Below are 16945 nucleotides of genomic sequence, written 5' to 3'. Positions count from 1 at the left end.
AACAATGTTGAATCATCCTCAACACACGAACAAACCTTGAAAGTATGGAATCTCTGGACCATATTTCGATTCTGGACCAACGACTTAAAAAATTCATGCTAAACAAGAACCTCAAGAGAAGACATTCCGCTTCTTCGTCGTCCCTCTCTTCATCATCATCAGTAGGCTCTTCAAATTCTCTAACAGACGAGGAAAATAACTATAACTCAAATCGTAATCAACAACCAATTGCTTCGATACAGCCCAATAGAAATGTAAACGTCGGAGGCTCTATTCATAGTGTGGTAATGGCAAATGCTACAGTCATTTCTCCAAACGATTTAAAAGCAAGTGGACAGAAGGTATTTCAGGCCAATCCATCACCTGGCCATGTACCTCAAAAGAAGAAGCGAAAATCTCCCTCACAAAAACACACTTCATCGGGAATTTCACCTGCATCATCATCAAATACAAATCACAGCCTGCCCTCCAACCACACTCACGAGCAACCACAACCACAAAATAATAACGATAATATTCAAAATTCAGCACTCAGGTCAAAAATTACAAGCGAGCAAATTGCATATTGTCCGTCTTGCGCCTTTATCGGAAACAAGTCACATTTACCTCAGTCTGTACTTTCTGTGGGTGTGGAAACAAATTTCAATTCTCAGACTGTTTCATTGAATGAAAGATATGAACCAATTTATCATCAATTTTTAGTGAAATTGGTTGTATCAAGACCGTTCAATAGACTCAGTTTTCATTTGAACTCATTTGAGGCGAAGAACAGCGTTGTTTTTAATGTAAATAGAGAGCCTAGTCCAATCGAAGACGGAAACATTCATCATTTAGCAATTTCTTTTTCATCCATTTATTTATCAGCTGCAGTTTTAACAGATCCGCTAATATCATCCACAAATTTACCATTTCTAACTGAAAAATCTGTGAAGCCTTTTGTTCATTTTGGAAACGTTGATTGTAAGTACACACGATACTACCAAATTGAAATTATTGATTTTTGTGAATTTTCTGACCATTTTAATTATACAAACCACATCTGTAGGTCGAGGAAATGAAATATTTATTCCTCTTCAATTTTTATGTGAAAATCCAGAGAAATACTTGTATCAACATTACCAAATTATGTCATCGAATGCCAATGAATATCAAGGAAAATTCATTATTGGCGGAACGCTGGACGTTCAAGCTGTTGTTCATTATTCTTCACCACAATCACCCCACGGTTCAACTAACAGTTCATCTACGATTTTAGGTAGTTCTGAAGTGAAATTTACCTTTCCATTCTCGGTGAACAAGACCACTATTTCTCCAAATCTTCCTAGGTAGGTTTACGAGGGCTTTGCGATCACCTTTTCATGTTGCTGTTCATGATAATTGTTAGTAATTTACTTCAAGGCGATTTACCTCTGATTTACCATGATGTTCGTACGAACGGTAAAGGTACTCTACTCTGGTATCCAATACATGTACCGTTTTTATCTCCTGGTCTCAAATTACTTTGTCTCCTAGCTCATAATTCTGCTGTTGACAAGCATAGAGATTTATTTGGAAAAATTTCAAATGAAAGTGAGCAACGATATTTAAATGTAGGATCGCTATTACTGGAATTTATTAATGGTTTAATGAGCGAACAAAAGGTTAGTATTGTGCTATTCTCATATACGTGTTTTTGTGATGCATTATTTTGGTACATTTGATGTATAATAGAAACGGTATTCTTACGTCTATGAACTAAAAAATCAACAAGTTTTCCCAATGCATGAAAAAAAGACAGTGAAAATATTAACTCACAGTAATCTACACAAATACAAAATTGGAGATGAAGGATATATCACGAACCACAATTTTTATACGTCAGAACATTCAGACATTTTATGGCAACAAAATAAGTGTCTCGTCAAAATATTACAGTATGGAGTATGCAAAAAGTACATTAACGGAAGCCCTTATGATTCTCTCTCTTCAACGAACGAAGGTGATAATATTGAGATTGTGTATCTCATAGAATATCCAACAAAACATGGTCCAAAAACTGTTTTTATTATTGAATCAGAAATTCAATCTATTGCAGCTACTCCTTCAGACATATCTGAAGAAGAGGCTAAAACAAAAGAAAGCAATGAAAAATTATACAATGAGGCATTGCAAGAGGTGTATAACATTAACACACAAGACTTGTTAAATTTAGAGAAGAAATATCAACTGCAGCAGTTGAATGAAGAACCAGAATATCATCAAACAAACCACTTTAAAGGAGATTTACATTTACATGGAAATTTATTAATTAAGGGTCATGTGAAAATTGAAAGACAAGTGTCTCAGGTGGAACGAGTTATTATGAACATCGATACCAAACACCATGATTATTACATGTTGTACATTGATAGTATTCCGTCCGATGTACCCATCAAAGTAATGCTGTGCTTCTGTTCACGTCTTGCAAGTGATCATTCCGTGAAAGTGCAACCCATTACCATTATTGAAACCCCTAATCATTTCATTTATCCAAAACCTGAAAAAAAGGAGGTAAGCTTTAATTTTGTTACATTTCTAGAACTTGATGTTGGATTATGCTCAAAATGATCAAAATGATTGCATGTGGTTTGCAATGCAGTCCATTTCTGAGGTATGGTTCGAGTGCAGGTCAACCACGAACACTAAGGAAAAACTTGAAAGCACTACTCCACTTCCATTTCTGTTCACACCAAACGATGTGAAAAACACATCAGAGCCAACCACCGATGTACTCATCCCATTGTCATGGCAGCATTATTTCAAATCTTCCGCCACTCTTGAAAAATAAAGTCACTAACAACAAACCCCAAAATTGCCTTGTCAAGTTTAAAAAAATGAGTCAAAAATCATCCACGAAAACTGCTGCTCTCTCCCTTTTTGAATTTCTTCACATGGAGATGGTTGATTATGTCATGAATGATCTGGGTCAAAATTCAAAAGAAAAGGCTTATTCTGTAGTTGAAAGAATGGGTTATAACGTCGGATTACGAATTGCTGAAAAATTGACAAAAGATAGAACAACCCGATTCGCTGACGATCTCGATATTATTAAATTTATTTGCAAAGAATTTTGGTTGGAAGTATTTAGAAAGCCGATAGATAACTTGAAAACAAATCATAGAGGAACATATGTGCTCAATGATAATCGGTTTCTTTTTTTGACACGATTTGCAACATCAAATTCCGATGAAACGAACAATGCTGCCAAAGATTATGTTGTGTGTGCCTGTGGCGTTGTTCGTGGAGCTCTCACAGTTCTTGGAATTGATGCTTTTGTGACAGCCGAAATCAATGCCGTGCCAGTGGTGTTGTTTAAAATTCAAAAAAAGTAAAAGAAGCAATATTTATGTACAAATTACACGCAGACACGTTGTGATTGCAGCCATTTCGAAATGTGTTAGATGAGCTGACAACTAGATCGTGAACCTCCTTCCTTGGTCTTTTTTGGATTAATATATGCCTCGATGACTGTTGCAAAAACTTCTTTCAATCCAGTTTTGTTTTTAGCACTGCACTCACAAAAGTCATATGCTTTCATTTTCTTGGCCATTTCTTCTCCTTCTTTCCTAGTTATTGGTTCCGTACCCTCTCTTTTAAGCTTTTCAACTTCTTTCATATCATCACGGAGGTCAATTTTTGTACCCACAAGAACAAACGGAGTGTTTGGCGAATGCAATGAAATCTCTGGATACCACTTGCCCTGTGCATTTTCCAATGATGTTCTACTAACAACAGAGAAAGCGATTACAAACACCTAGTAGAAGATCAATACATGTTTGGTTTGCCTAATATAATGAATACTCACGTTTGTATCGGGATAACTCAAAGGACGTAATTTATCATAGTCCTGAATGACATCCTTAATAGTAATCCGAACGAAAATATTTCATCAATAAGACTTACCTCCTGCCCAGCCGTATCCCAAAGCGTTAAGTTTACAGTTTTATCCTTATGCCTAACATTAGCAGAGTGATTTTCTTTGCGTGAGAAAGGTGTTCGTTGTTTCATCATTGAGCCAAATATTAAAAATCATCTCAGAAAAGAATGAAGCCTACCAAATACTGTTGGAATATATTTATCCGAATATTTATCTTCAACATATGAGATAAGCATGCAAGTCTGAATCAAGAATATCACGACACATGCTCCCTCATGAGATACATGAGATGGTACAACGAACACTTACTTTTCCAACTGCTCCGTCCCCAACCACCACACACTTGATCTGAATCAAATCGTCCATTTTTCTTATTTTTCCTTAAAGAATTATCAAAATTCTCAAAGAAAAGACCAAAAACTAGAACTACAGTACAAAGGAGTTTCTATGGTCCTTCCACACCACTTGAGATCTCTACTAGCACACGGATGAACTCTCCCGTCCTTTCCAAATATTAACTGGAAGCCTGCTGTGGAGGTTTTTTTACAATAACAGCGAAACTGTTCGAGATTGTTTGAAAAAATTGTACGTGCTTCAGGTCCTACCTTTTGCGAGTTTCCAAACCAACTCACACAGAATTTCACTAAAACTTCAATCATTGACTCAAAATCCGAGAAGAGCAACAAGATTCGGCATCAATTGCTGGATAAAAGCCTTCAAACAATATCATCAACTTGTTAATATTTTTCATCATCACGGGAACGAATTTTGGTTTAAACTGAAACATTGCTAACGACATAGTTCCACAACAACAACTGTTTTGGATTTATCTGTGTGTTGGGCCCAACATCTCTCTGTGATTATCATTGCACAACAATCTCAATTCTATATTAAACAACAATCTCAACGACCAAACCTTCTCCGATGGTCACTCAAGATAGTATGAGCGAAAAGTATGGCAAATTATGGATCAATTTATCTTCACAACTAATGCTGAATACTATACCTCAAATTGTAAATAACAATGATTCACAATCGTGGAATGAAACGGCAGTGGTGTCTGTGGAACAACATGTTTTGCGATATGTCACAGGATCGAGTGCCATTATTTCAATATTAGGATCTCTATTTATTATATTTAGTACTATTTTATTCAAAATAGTCTCGTGTAAAAAGAGAAATAGGAAAAGTAGGACACGATACGGTGAGGATTTTTCATTATCGACAATGAATCATAGATTAGTTTTGTACCTTTCCATCAGTGATTTATTTGCAAGCTTAAGCTACGCAATATCGTTATTTGGAATTAGTTTAGAGTATGAATGGTGTTGCACTTTGCAAGGTTTTTTAATGACATGTTTTGAAGTAAGCTCAGTACTATGGAGCACATGCATTTGTTTACAACTGTTTTTGAGCGTCACACCTCACTTTTCGGAAGAACGTCACAAACGGAGGAAAATTTTACTAGAAATTGCGTTTCATATCATATGCTGGATTTTCCCACTTGTTTACACCATTGTGGTTTTATTTACAGATCAGTTTAACAGAGTAGACAATTTACAGGTACGTTCTTGCTCGTAAGATACTAATTAATTCTGTATTTTAAAAGCAATGGTGTTGGATAGGGTTACATCACGATAGATCTCCATTTCTTAATTTTAGATTTTTCACATTTTTATTGGTGTACATTTGTGTGGTGTTGTGTGCTGTGTTCTTTTTAGGACTTTGTATTTGCTTTAGAATGCACAGAAGAAAGAAAAGCAACTATGAAATTCTCTCACTAGATGACCAATATCAACATTTGGGGAAAAAGACAATTATCAACTTTGTCTTGATATTGTTGGCATTTGTCATTACATGGATTCCAGCCTTTATTAATCGACTCATTGGTAAGTGAGAAATGTTTAGAATCGATCATTTTAGTCATTTATGATCTGTTCAATGCATTCTTGTTGTTCACTAAAAGAATCCATTGTTGTGGCTCAAACAACATCAGCAAGTATGATTTCTGGAATATTTTGGTTGGATCTTGTTCAGGCCATTACCAATCCACTTCAAGGTTTCCTGAACATGATATTCTATGGACATCACTTCTTTGGAAAATATCGACTATTTTTCTGCCCAAGAAAGAAAAATATGAAAAAGGCAGCCTCTAAAACATCTCTTCTGAGTGCCGACAGTGGTAACAATGACTATCAAAACAGACATCGCCAAATTTCTCCTGATCGAGACAAGAATCATTTAAATGTTGAAACATTGGATGAAATTAAATTTGGAGTCATTTACACTGAAGGCACTATTAAGGCAGACTCACCCACAGCAGAACATTCACATCTTGTTCCAAAATCTGTCTATTACTATCACATGGATGCCCCTTATGAAGTTGAGGAGGATTCTGACGAAGAAGACAGAGCTCATTTTAATACTGGTTATGGCAACATGGGACCAACGTTACTCGTTCCAAACTATTTTACCAGCGGAGCTGTTGGTGATCAACCTCTTTATGCCTCTTATGCAAGCAGCGGGGGCAATGCTGACAACGGATTGAGAATTATCGCTCAACAAGATACTCCAAATAGTGCAGGTGTTGACCATTACACATTTTCCACGTTAGGACAAAGCAATCATGACAGTTTGCAAGATTCACAACAACATATTCGTTTTATGCCACACGGATTTTCAGCGGGTCACAATGGAAGTGTCATTGACGAATACCACAACAGGCTTGATGAGTTTTTGGACTAAATGACAATTAATTTATTATCTTAGGAGACTTAGTGAGGCTCTGGTATTTCTGCTCTGACTTGCCTTAGTTGGAGATAGTGTTTTGGTTGTGACATGTCTCGTGGATGGTGGCGTAATACTTCTCGTTTTTTTTAGGGTACCATTACTTGGAATTGCTTCTGAAGACATGAATAACTCGCTATAGCTCTTGTTGGTTTTGATGTTTGTAGGTGTTGGTCGACCTTCAACACTTTTCAAAAATCTCTCTGGAGTTTGATTGTTAACTTTAGGCCAGAATGTACATTCTTCTAGCTCACGTTCTTCTAAGGAGGGATATGAATGTTTCTTTTTTTTGGGAGATCGGCTGTAAAGTCGCTGAATAGTATTCTCAGAAAATCCGCTCACAGTAGGATTGGTTGTGTGAGGTTTAAAAGAACATTCTCTCATTTCATCCTCTGAATAAGCTTGTTTGAGTCTAGAGAGGTTTTGCTCCTTTGTATCTTTTTCCTTGTAGAGTATTTCGAATAAATCTTGACCCGTCGAACGTCTTGCCCACACCAATTCATCACTCTTTCTGTTTGTTTTTGGTCTAAAGCTACATTCACCGTCATCGGATTCAGGAGAGGATTGGATGATTGGTGAGTCAATTCCTGAAACTTTCTGGACTGGGCCCTTCGTTGAGGATAACAACATTGCTTTAGCATCGCTTTTTTCCATTCTCTGAAGAACTGCTGCAGCGAATTCTTCAAAACCAATATTTGAATCAATTTCGAATTGTTCAAACACGTCCAATAATATTTCTTGCAAATGCTTGTCTATGATTTGGAAACGATCTTCACTTGATCCTAAAATGTCAGTTTCAATGTTCAAATATCCATCGTTGTTGCTATCCAGGTATGTAAAGAGCTTGAAAATCTTTTTGACTTTGGCCGTCTCAGCAATCTTTCTGCTTGCTTCATTTACGTGTTTGGTGTTGGCAAGCTTGTCAACCTCTTTGTAATATTCTTTTGCAATGGCGTTTTTTGCTGTCTCAAACGTCTTATTGTAGAGATCTTCAAAAACGGAAGAAGTTTGTCTTGCATGCCCCGCTGACTTTGGTCGTTTGCTGGTGGTTATAGGCTTAAACAGCTCCCTTCCAGTTTCTGCATCAAAGTTGGAATTCAGTTGCATCCTTAGTTGCATGATATTTTTTTCTGCTTCCTTTCGGCTATTTACAAGTCTTTCAATGTGTTCTTGTGAGGGCTTTGCTGCTCCTGTTGATGGCATCAATTGTTGCCTGACCACCTCGCTTTGTTTTTGCTCTAACTTGGCTCTTCTTTTTTCTGCGTCTTTGAACAAAGATTCAAAGGGATCAGTTGTTCCTGTATCTGATAAAAACTCTTCGTTTTTCTTTTGCACAGCCATCAAAGCAGATTTTTGATTAATCTTTGGCTTAAAAGGACATTTTCTTTCCTCTTCTTCTGCATACATCATCACATTGTGTTTAAACGTGTTCATGTACGCATTGTTTGGCCTCTCAATTTTAAAGTTTGTATTAATTTGTGGCTTAAATGTGAAAACTTCCATCTTTGCATCCTCCAATCTTTGAACTCTCTCTTTTTCTAATTGCTGTTTTCGAATCATTGCCTTTCCTTCATTATATAAAAACTCTCCATAATTTTGAAATTTGTCTTTTGCCCTGCTCCTTTCAATTTCTTCTACTATTTTTCGACTTGTTTCCGACATTGGAACTTTTGTCTCCATCACTTTCTCTAGTTCATTCTTTGTTAATTCCATCTTTATCCTTAATATTCTAGCTTCTTTATATTTAGCACTTTCATGTAATCTTTCATGTACTGGCTATAAAATTAATAAGGGTTAGACTAATAACATTTTATTCACTTAATACACACCTTGCTGTTCTTTGAGCTTACTGGAGTAGAACTCTTGTTCTTTGTTTTCTGATCTAGTTGTTGCAAACTGTCATATTTGTCAACCTAAAATAATTAAAGGAGCGTTAAATTAAAAATAATATTTGTTCTCTGTTGCGCTTACCTTTGTATCGTGTGGTTTTGATAGAGCAGGGCTTCTATTGTACATGCTAGATCCGTGGGTGGATTGAGCCATTTTGAACATGTCCATCGTTCTTTCCTTTAGTACCTTCTCCACATTAAACTTAATGTGTTCCGCTAATGGTTCGATAATAGCAGGAATTAAATTGTGTTTTTCTTGGAACTTTTTAGCAAGGTCCAAATAAGAGTCATCTTCCTTAACTGTGATAGTGTCAGAGCGACCATCTCCGATATCCACAGTCATAAGAAGAATTACTCTTTCTGAGAATAGTGACCGGAAGAGCGTTAGGAAACAACAATTCGGCATCTACTTACTTTGTGAAGCTGTAGACTGCAGCAGGCTCACTAGATCTCTTCGTTTAGGGGATGAAGTTGGAACATCATTGATTACATCGTCTTTAGCCATCCATTTCTCTCGCTTTTCAATCTCTGATTGCTCTTTTTCTCGTTGTTTTTCTTCGGACAGTTGAAACAGTTGTCTTCCTTCTAAGAGTTTCTTTGTTTCACTTTCAAGTAATCGTTTCTGGTCCTCCTCAAGCTTGGCAATTTCATATTCTTCTGCATCCTTAATTTGCTTTTTCAATTTCGCTTCGGCCTGTATTTGAAGCTGTTGCAACTTGTTGTAGTAAGCCTTCATCTTTGCATCAGTTGAGCCTTTCGACTCTTCATCGTTTTGCATCAACAACTTTTTTAGTTCCTCGTTCTCAATATTCCGTGTAACTCGCTCATTGAGCTCATTCTCATACTTCTTTGCCAAAATTAAATCTTCCTTAATTGCACGCTCCTCTTCTTCAGAAAGTGTAAGAGCGTCGTAGTGCTTGCCAAGAGCGAGCCTTCTCCTCACCTGTGGATCCTTCAGCTATTGTATTACCAATAGATTAGGTTAACATTCTTTCATTGTACCTACCAATTGATCAAATAGTGCATCTGAAGAAGGAGCTCCCGATGTTTTCATCGACGAGTTGCTGGTGCCTGCTGCACTGCTGTTGAGGCTCATATGATGATATTTTTTCAATTTGTAAAACAGAAAAAAGCGCGCCTTTCCCGAGCCGTTAAGATTGTTACTGTCGGTGGTGGTTTCATTGATACAAACATCATGGGAATGTGTGAATGTTTGAATTGAACGTTGATGTCAATTTGTTGTCAAGTCACACTTTTATTTATTCATCGGCAGGAAGAGTGAATTTGCTGGTGTATCTTTCATCATATTTTTTAGGCACGTTGCTGTCATTCAAAACACCAAGAGTCTCTCTAAAGAAGCTCAACACGTCAATAAATTCCTTGTGCATTTTCAACATGAACTGTCTTCTCTTTTGAGTTTCTGGACGTTCGCTATCCTTAAGTTGAGACTCAACATGAGCCAAGTCTTGTCTCAACTCGGATTCGATATATTCACGGCGAGGGTTGTTTTCCGCAGGTGATTGAGCTAGAGATTCTAATTGGCATAAAATGATTTCACGCTCAATTTCTTGATAACGATTAAGTCTACCATCTACAGAGGCCTCAAAGAAATCTCTACTTTCGTTCAGATTATGACAAATTTCATCTAACCCCTTACTATACTTGAATTTTTCCTCATCGTTAAGTTCTGGAGGTGCTTGAGGAGTCACTCCTTTAAAGATTTTGTCAATTGGTAACTCAGGAATTGTTTTATAAGCATAATAGTCCAAATGTTGTTCAAGCCATTCACAAATCTTGACAATTTCTTGTGACCAAATATGCAAGTCGTAATAATGTTTGGCAGTTTCTTCGAGCTTTGTCTTTTGAGCTTGTAAATTACTCAATTCGTCTTGATAATTCTCCATATATTCCTTATACTTGAGGTGACCTTTTGATTTCCGCAGGTCGATAAACATTTGCATTATTATTTATGTTTGAGATTGGTAACATACCTTTAAACTTTTCATATTTTTGAAGAGCAGCAATCTGAGCTTTGCATTGTTCTTCATCACCGTACAAACGCGAGAGACTTTCTTTCACATTTTCATATTGTTCTCTCTTTGCTTCAGTTCCTTTGGCATAAAATCCGGTTATGATGGCTGTTGTTCTTCTCAGTTTTTGATACTCTGCTATACTTGGTATTTCGGATTTTTCGTCCGATTCTTTCATCAGTGCCTCCAATGCTTTTGTTACAGAATGGTCTGTAGCATCTTCTGTTACATCTTGCTCTTCTTGTTGTGCTTCTTCGGAAGCATATTCTTTCTTTTCTTGTTTGACTTGTTGCACTTCTTCTTCATTTACTGCATGGATAACTGGACAAGCATCAATAGAGGAATCGTTTGTAGCTTCAGTTGTGGACGACGCACCAGTGATAGGACACTTCGTACCAGCAGAGGCATTGCCAGAGAATGGACAGCTCATCATTTTTTTCGGTCAATTTGTTATTTAATTTTTGCAACAATTTGATTGAATAATGCATTCGGAGAGGTTGTCTACTCAACATGTTGCTTTGTCATAAGCGCTGATATAAAACTAAAAAACCAAGTTATTCAAATTATTATTATTTTGTTGGTGTCACATCAGATAAAATATTGTTCATCGTTCATTAATGCCACGTAGTAATTTGGTACCCACCACAAGAACGAATGAACCAATGAATTCGCCAAATAAAGTTTCATAAAGAAAAAAATGGGTTATGATTTAAAGCTCATCAGTTGCTCGGCCAACGAGGAACTTGCCAATAACATCTCCAAATACCTGGATATCAAGATTTGTAAATCAAAGACCGTGAAATTTGCAGACGGTAGGTTGACGATGATCAATGTGTGGGTCGTTAAAACATTGGGTAATAATGGACCTTTTTCAAATCCGGGATATGAATGATCATCATCCCGATTATTTAACTACCGTTTTATATACACCATACTTTGCAATCTTTCTCAATATTTTAGGAGAATGTTTTGTTCAAGTAAATGAAAATGTTCGTGGAAGGTAGGTCCACTAATGAACCATCGAAGCTAGATCACTATTGAAATCATAAATTATTTTAATGATCCAGCGACACATTTATTGTGCAATCCATGTCAGATCCAGTCAATGATAACTTTATGGAAATGTTATTAATGATTGATGCACTTAAACGAGCTAGTGTAAACAGAATCAATGTCGTTATTACATATTATGCATATGCCAGACAAGACCGAAAGACTAAGAGTAGAGTTCCTATTAGTGCCGCTCTAGTTGCTAAATTAATTGAATCTGCAGGTGCGGACCATGTGATTTGTGTCGATTTGCATGCCGGTCAAATTCAAGTACGTATCTTTTCGATGTGACACAATTGTTAAACCTTCATGCTATCTATTGTTGACACTTTAAACACAATAGGGGTATTTTGCAATTCCTGTGGACAATATTGGTGTGAGAAGCGTCATTTTCCCTGCTCTTCTCAAGGAAGTGCCAGATTTGTGGCATAGAAAGATTACAATTGTATCTCCAGATGCTGGAGGTGGTTCAAGAGCTGATAGGTAAGATTATTTTTCAAATAGTTGTTGAAAAATATTTTGATCTCATTTCACCTCAATACTCAATACGTTCAACACAGTTTCTTGCAATACCTTCTATCCGAGTACCCTGATCAGTTTGGTGACGCCCAAATGGCTGTAATGAACAAATGGAAAAAATTCAAATCATCTGAACAAGAATGCTGGAATGATTTTAAGCAAAGCACAACCAGTGAATCAAGCTCTTCTTCTAACACCAATGGAACTGCCTCAAATGATGTTGCTGTAAACAGCTCAAACATGCCCTGGATAATGGAATTGGTCGGAGAGGTCAAAGGAAGGGATTGTATCATTGTAGACGATCTGGTAGATACTGCAGGAACTCTCTGTTCCGCTGCTAAATGCCTTAAAGAAAATGGAGCCAGCAAAGTTTATGCTTGCGTAACTCATGCATTATTAACTGGTCCAGCATTGAAGAGAATTAATGAAACAGCTGAATTGGATTTATTGGTTGTTTCAAACTCTATCAATCACAAACAAGAGATTAAGGATAATCCAAAAATTCATGTTGTTGACTTGGGCTCACTACTTGGGGAGACAATTCGTAGAGTGCATAACGACGAATCTCTTGTAAGAAAGGATTTCTTGAATTAAACAAAAGAATAGGAGACATACCCTAATAATGAACAGAATGGTATTTTGTTGGAGTGGGGAAGTGGAGAATTTTACTGTCTCTTGTGAAAAGTCACATGCTAATATGTTGTCATTAAATTAACAAAAGACTTGAACCACTCAATGTCATGCAGTTTGTCTGTGACATTCCACAGACATAACAACACATCTAATCATGAATCAGAGGGACAGGTAGTTTGCAACATTGAAGGTATGATTTCAAGTCGAACGTTGAGGATAAATGTTCACAGAATTACCATTCAGACAGCTCACTGAAATCGACTCGACACCAACAAATGCGTCTGGGCTGCTTGTCACTGATTTATGAACATCTGCGATCACACACCATCAAAAAAAAGTCAACTGCCAGTGCGTTCCTCGATATCTGCGAGTGGTACCTGCCGACCTTCCAAGATTCCACTTCTAGTTATTAACGACTCCATCCACACAACAACAACAAGATGCCCTCTTCGTCTGGCTCCTCTACCAATTCTTCCTCTTCACAAGGATCCTATCCTCTACACCAACCCTATTTCGGTAGCATGATGATGATGGGTCAACACCAACAACAACAACACATGAGTCCACAACATTCAGTGAGCAGTAGCAGCGGTACAAGCTCTTCCACAACATCCTCTCATCCACCAATGAATCCTGCCTCGAGTAGCAGTTTCATTCAATTCATTAAAAACCTTCCTGCAAACTCTCACTTTGCACTTGGATCCGAGAAAAACAAGCCTACCTATCCCGTTCTTCCTGAATTTCAGATTAGAATTGTAAATTGTGATTTACTCATGTACAAATGTCGAAGCGAAGGAGCTAATTGTTTTTTGAGTTGTCATATTGCAGCGACCAGGCATGTCATTAACGCATCATCACCAACCACGGAAGATATTTTCACCTTTTCTGAATATCCACTCAACTCAAATATGAATTTAAGTGATCTTTTGAGTGGAAATTATTCAAGTGAGCTTGGAGGAAATACCGTCGTTAGTTTTAAACCAAAGGGTTACATTTTGAACGCACCCACTGACATGTATCAATACTCTAAATTCACCATCAAATTCCAACTCATTCTCGATACTCCAACCACACTTGTTGAGAATGCTAATATTGGCAATTCAGGTCAAAAAATTCTCTTGGATCAAGTTCAGGCCAATTCTTTTGAACCTCCACTCATTGCCCTCTCATTGAAAGAGGACTTCTCGGAAGATTGTAAATACATCATTGGATCCCTTGCAGGACGTGCCGAAAACTTGATTAAAGATGGAAGTAAGAAGATTTCAAGACCCGTCGTGATTTCCTTCTCACCCACGTTGGTCGATCATTATTTGAGTGGAGGTAACACGACGTCCACGCATAACAACAACTCGACGACGACTACAACGACTGTAGCTACGAGAAAGGAATTGTACATTCATGTCTATGTGAGAGGTGAGGACGGACAAGATACACAACAAGATCAATTCTGTTTGGTCAAGCATGACAAGATCAAATTGAGGCCAAACATTTACTCGTATACCATTGATGAGCAACTTGGAAAATTAGATAAGGGTGATAAGAAACCTCAGAAAAACAAATTTAGACTTGGTGTTGTCTTGTCTACAAAATTGTTGGTTCTCAACTATAAGGATTTCACGAAAAAGATGATGAAATATCGATATCCAACCAAATTGAAGGAAAATCCATCTCTCTTGTATTGGCTTGAAACCAATCAATTCCAATGTGCAAAACGAGAAGAAATTTGTAAAGCTCCTACCAAAAGAAAACAAAGTGCCATCTCTTCTATCGATGATTCGAATAATAATGGAGGAGCAGGAGGATTGAGTCCAGGTCTCAGCAGTAGCGGAATCAACATGATGCCACCAATATCTCCTCCTCTCGGAAATGCTCCAAAAGCCATCGCTACTGAACTCAAAAACATGTTATCGTTGAGAATGCTCAAAATCATGCATGGCAATGATTTGGACAAACAGAAATTATTGTCAGAATTTGAAGAGAAAACTCGTCAATTATTGGATTTATATAACCTGTTGCAAGGTGCAGACGAATATCGACTGGTTAGTTTCAAATTTACTGCCATTAATCCAGCAGAAGGAAGAGAAGGAACTCCAGTTTCCGTCTACTCACCAACACCCTTAACAGAAGAATTGAAATTTACCATTCAATTCGGTACTCAATATTTACCTTACAGTGGGGGTATTACTTCGAGACATACCATTGGATTCAATGCTCCTCCAAATCCAATGCCTGAACAAAGCGAATATGTCATCACTGTTCATTCCAAAGACGCCTATGTCATGGTAGAACCTTCCGAGCAAGTATTGATTTTCAAATATCTCAAAGACGATCAGGCTCGTTTGGAACAACAAGTAGGTTCCTCTTTGGCCTCTCAACAGCAACAGCAACAAGATGCTCGTATGAGTGGCTCCTATGAGACGTCTTCATCCTTTAGAGGACTGTTGGGAAGTTCTATGAGTGGTGAAGTTATGGAAGACTCGTTTTTCACAGACCCCTCTTTCTTGGATGATAATCTTGCTTGCATTTTCGCATTGGGTGATTTCACAAAGGCCAAAGACTATTTCCAACATCATGATTTGTTTGATTTGTTGAATGTAAAGGATGATATTCATCAAAAACTTCCACTCGAGAACGCCATTCACTTTAAGAGAAACTTATTCCTCTATCGAGTGATACCTCTCTTGTACAATTATTGGATGGATGAAGTGAGAGATTTGAATGCTCAAGCAAAGACATTGTCTGATTTGTACCAGAGTGATTCAGAATTGTGTGATGCTTTATCACAAAGCATGTCATCTCTCCAAATTCAAGTGAGTGAGGATGACAATGATGATCAAGAACCCATGGATTCAAATACTTTGTCAGCAACAACAACACAAAATGATGTTGGAGCTTCTCGATCAATCTCGACTCAACAACACCATCAACATGCGACTGGCAGCATGGATTCTCCACGTATTTTGGTATCCTTGGACGAATCAGTCGACCCCACTACACCTTCTTCGCAAACACAACCACAACCTCAACAACCTCAAAATTCACAATCAAGCAAGTTAACAGCTGGTAAAATTTCAAGAAAATCTTCCTTCAAGGAAATGCTTACGAAATTATTTGCTGTGGATAGTGGAATTACAAAATCAGAGAATGCTTCTGATGATTTGAATGATATCATGATGGAAATTGCTACATCAGCAACACCTTCACCAAAACACGTCACTACATTTGCCAAATTTGATCCCCAACTTACCACTCGAATTTTGGCACCAACAGAAGTACCCAATTTCCTCAAACCAGAGGAAGTCGAAAATCTCGCTCCTCTCAAACACAAACTCCAAAGATTTGAAAATGAATTCGAGTTAAAGGACATTGATAAGATTACTCAAAATCTAGGAACATTTTCAACACTCATTCATTCCTATTTCGAGAAGGAATTTCATTCTAGTAAGGTTACCATTCAGTTAGTCTTGTGTGCCGCTTCCAATGCTAAAAAGAATCTGAAAGACAAGACAGCACTCTCAAATCAAGGTAATAATGATTTTGAAGAAATATTCCACAACTTTGATGTTTCTCTCCAATTCAATGAAGATACAAACATTACTTGGGATACAGTTAGAGGTATTTCCAAGATTACTTCCAAACCTCTCCTCAACAGACTCTATGCCAGTATTGACATCTTTTCTGTGGAAGGTAAACAACGAGTTCAAGCATTCATCAAGAAAGTTGCCATGACTATCGCATATTGGAATGTGATACAACCACAAGACACTCACAGTGCACATCAATTCGTAGAATCCATCTTGTTGGAGACTGGTTATTTGGCCACCTGTAAGAGTCTATTCGAGGCATTTGCATCTGTGGTGGATATCAAGAAGAGTCCTCTTGTCTCTGAAAAGAACATTAAGAGAAAACTCAACATTCCAAAAGAAATTCAAAAATCATTTTCAAAGAAGAAATGGTCCTTCGCAACGCTCAAAGACACTTATGAATTTAACGATTTGTTGAATATGGCAACAACGAATTCAGAATCGAATGAAACTCTCATTACAGACCTCACAAGAATTGTTCACGGTTTTGAACGAGCTCTCAAATAAAATCAATATTTTATTAAATTAAACAACGTAGTGTGAATTGCTTCCAGAATA

At 37.3% G+C, this 16945-nt stretch overlaps 8 protein-coding genes across 8 annotated transcripts; 5 read left to right on the top strand and 3 right to left on the bottom strand.

Moving 5' to 3' along the window:
- Positions 1-95: 95 nt before the first annotated feature.
- On the top strand, positions 96-2806 carry C9374_002369 (uncharacterized protein; the record flags this gene model as incomplete). Its single annotated transcript, XM_044691779.1, has 5 exons — positions 96-960; positions 1046-1325; positions 1385-1640; positions 1711-2529; positions 2618-2806. 5 exons carry the CDS (start codon positions 96-98, stop codon positions 2804-2806), a joined length of 2409 nt encoding a protein of 802 aa, XP_044550617.1.
- A 46-nt stretch (positions 2807-2852) lies between these two features.
- On the top strand, positions 2853-3350 carry C9374_002368 (uncharacterized protein; the record flags this gene model as incomplete). The annotated part of the gene is made up of 1 exon (XM_044691778.1): positions 2853-3350. One exon carries the CDS (start codon positions 2853-2855, stop codon positions 3348-3350), a length of 498 nt encoding a protein of 165 aa, XP_044550616.1.
- Positions 3351-3415: 65 nt separating this feature from the next.
- Positions 3416-4029, bottom strand: C9374_002367 (uncharacterized protein; the record flags this gene model as incomplete). Its single annotated transcript, XM_044691777.1, has 3 exons — positions 3416-3772; positions 3824-3877; positions 3922-4029. The coding sequence occupies 3 exons, from the start codon at positions 4027-4029 to the stop codon at positions 3416-3418; spliced, it is 519 nt and encodes a 172-aa protein (XP_044550615.1).
- Positions 4030-4819: 790 nt separating this feature from the next.
- C9374_002366 (uncharacterized protein) lies at positions 4820-6640 on the top strand (the record flags this gene model as incomplete). Its single annotated transcript, XM_044691776.1, has 3 exons — positions 4820-5458; positions 5505-5784; positions 5862-6640. 3 exons carry the CDS (start codon positions 4820-4822, stop codon positions 6638-6640), a joined length of 1698 nt encoding a protein of 565 aa, XP_044550614.1.
- Positions 6641-6655: 15 nt separating this feature from the next.
- Positions 6656-9667, bottom strand: C9374_002365 (uncharacterized protein; the record flags this gene model as incomplete). The annotated part of the gene is made up of 5 exons (XM_044691775.1): positions 6656-8458; positions 8512-8595; positions 8654-8931; positions 8986-9529; positions 9578-9667. The coding sequence occupies 5 exons, from the start codon at positions 9665-9667 to the stop codon at positions 6656-6658; spliced, it is 2799 nt and encodes a 932-aa protein (XP_044550613.1).
- Positions 9668-9830: 163 nt separating this feature from the next.
- Positions 9831-11034, bottom strand: C9374_002364 (uncharacterized protein; the record flags this gene model as incomplete). Its single annotated transcript, XM_044691774.1, has 2 exons — positions 9831-10498; positions 10563-11034. 2 exons carry the CDS (start codon positions 11032-11034, stop codon positions 9831-9833), a joined length of 1140 nt encoding a protein of 379 aa, XP_044550612.1.
- Positions 11035-11298: 264 nt separating this feature from the next.
- On the top strand, positions 11299-12764 carry C9374_002363 (uncharacterized protein; the record flags this gene model as incomplete). The annotated part of the gene is made up of 5 exons (XM_044691773.1): positions 11299-11413; positions 11562-11601; positions 11669-11921; positions 11995-12134; positions 12212-12764. 5 exons carry the CDS (start codon positions 11299-11301, stop codon positions 12762-12764), a joined length of 1101 nt encoding a protein of 366 aa, XP_044550611.1.
- Positions 12765-13243: 479 nt separating this feature from the next.
- On the top strand, positions 13244-16894 carry C9374_002362 (uncharacterized protein; the record flags this gene model as incomplete). Its single annotated transcript, XM_044691772.1, has 1 exon — positions 13244-16894. One exon carries the CDS (start codon positions 13244-13246, stop codon positions 16892-16894), a length of 3651 nt encoding a protein of 1216 aa, XP_044550610.1.
- Between the last annotated feature and the right edge of the window lie 51 nt (positions 16895-16945).

This window comes from Naegleria lovaniensis (assembly GCF_003324165.1).
Source record: "Naegleria lovaniensis strain ATCC 30569 chromosome Unknown tig015, whole genome shotgun sequence".
Taxonomy (NCBI): Eukaryota; Heterolobosea; class Eutetramitea; order Acrasida; family Naegleriidae; genus Naegleria; species Naegleria lovaniensis.
Note: the sequence above shows the minus strand (reverse complement) of the source record. Positions and strands in the feature narration are given on the sequence as shown.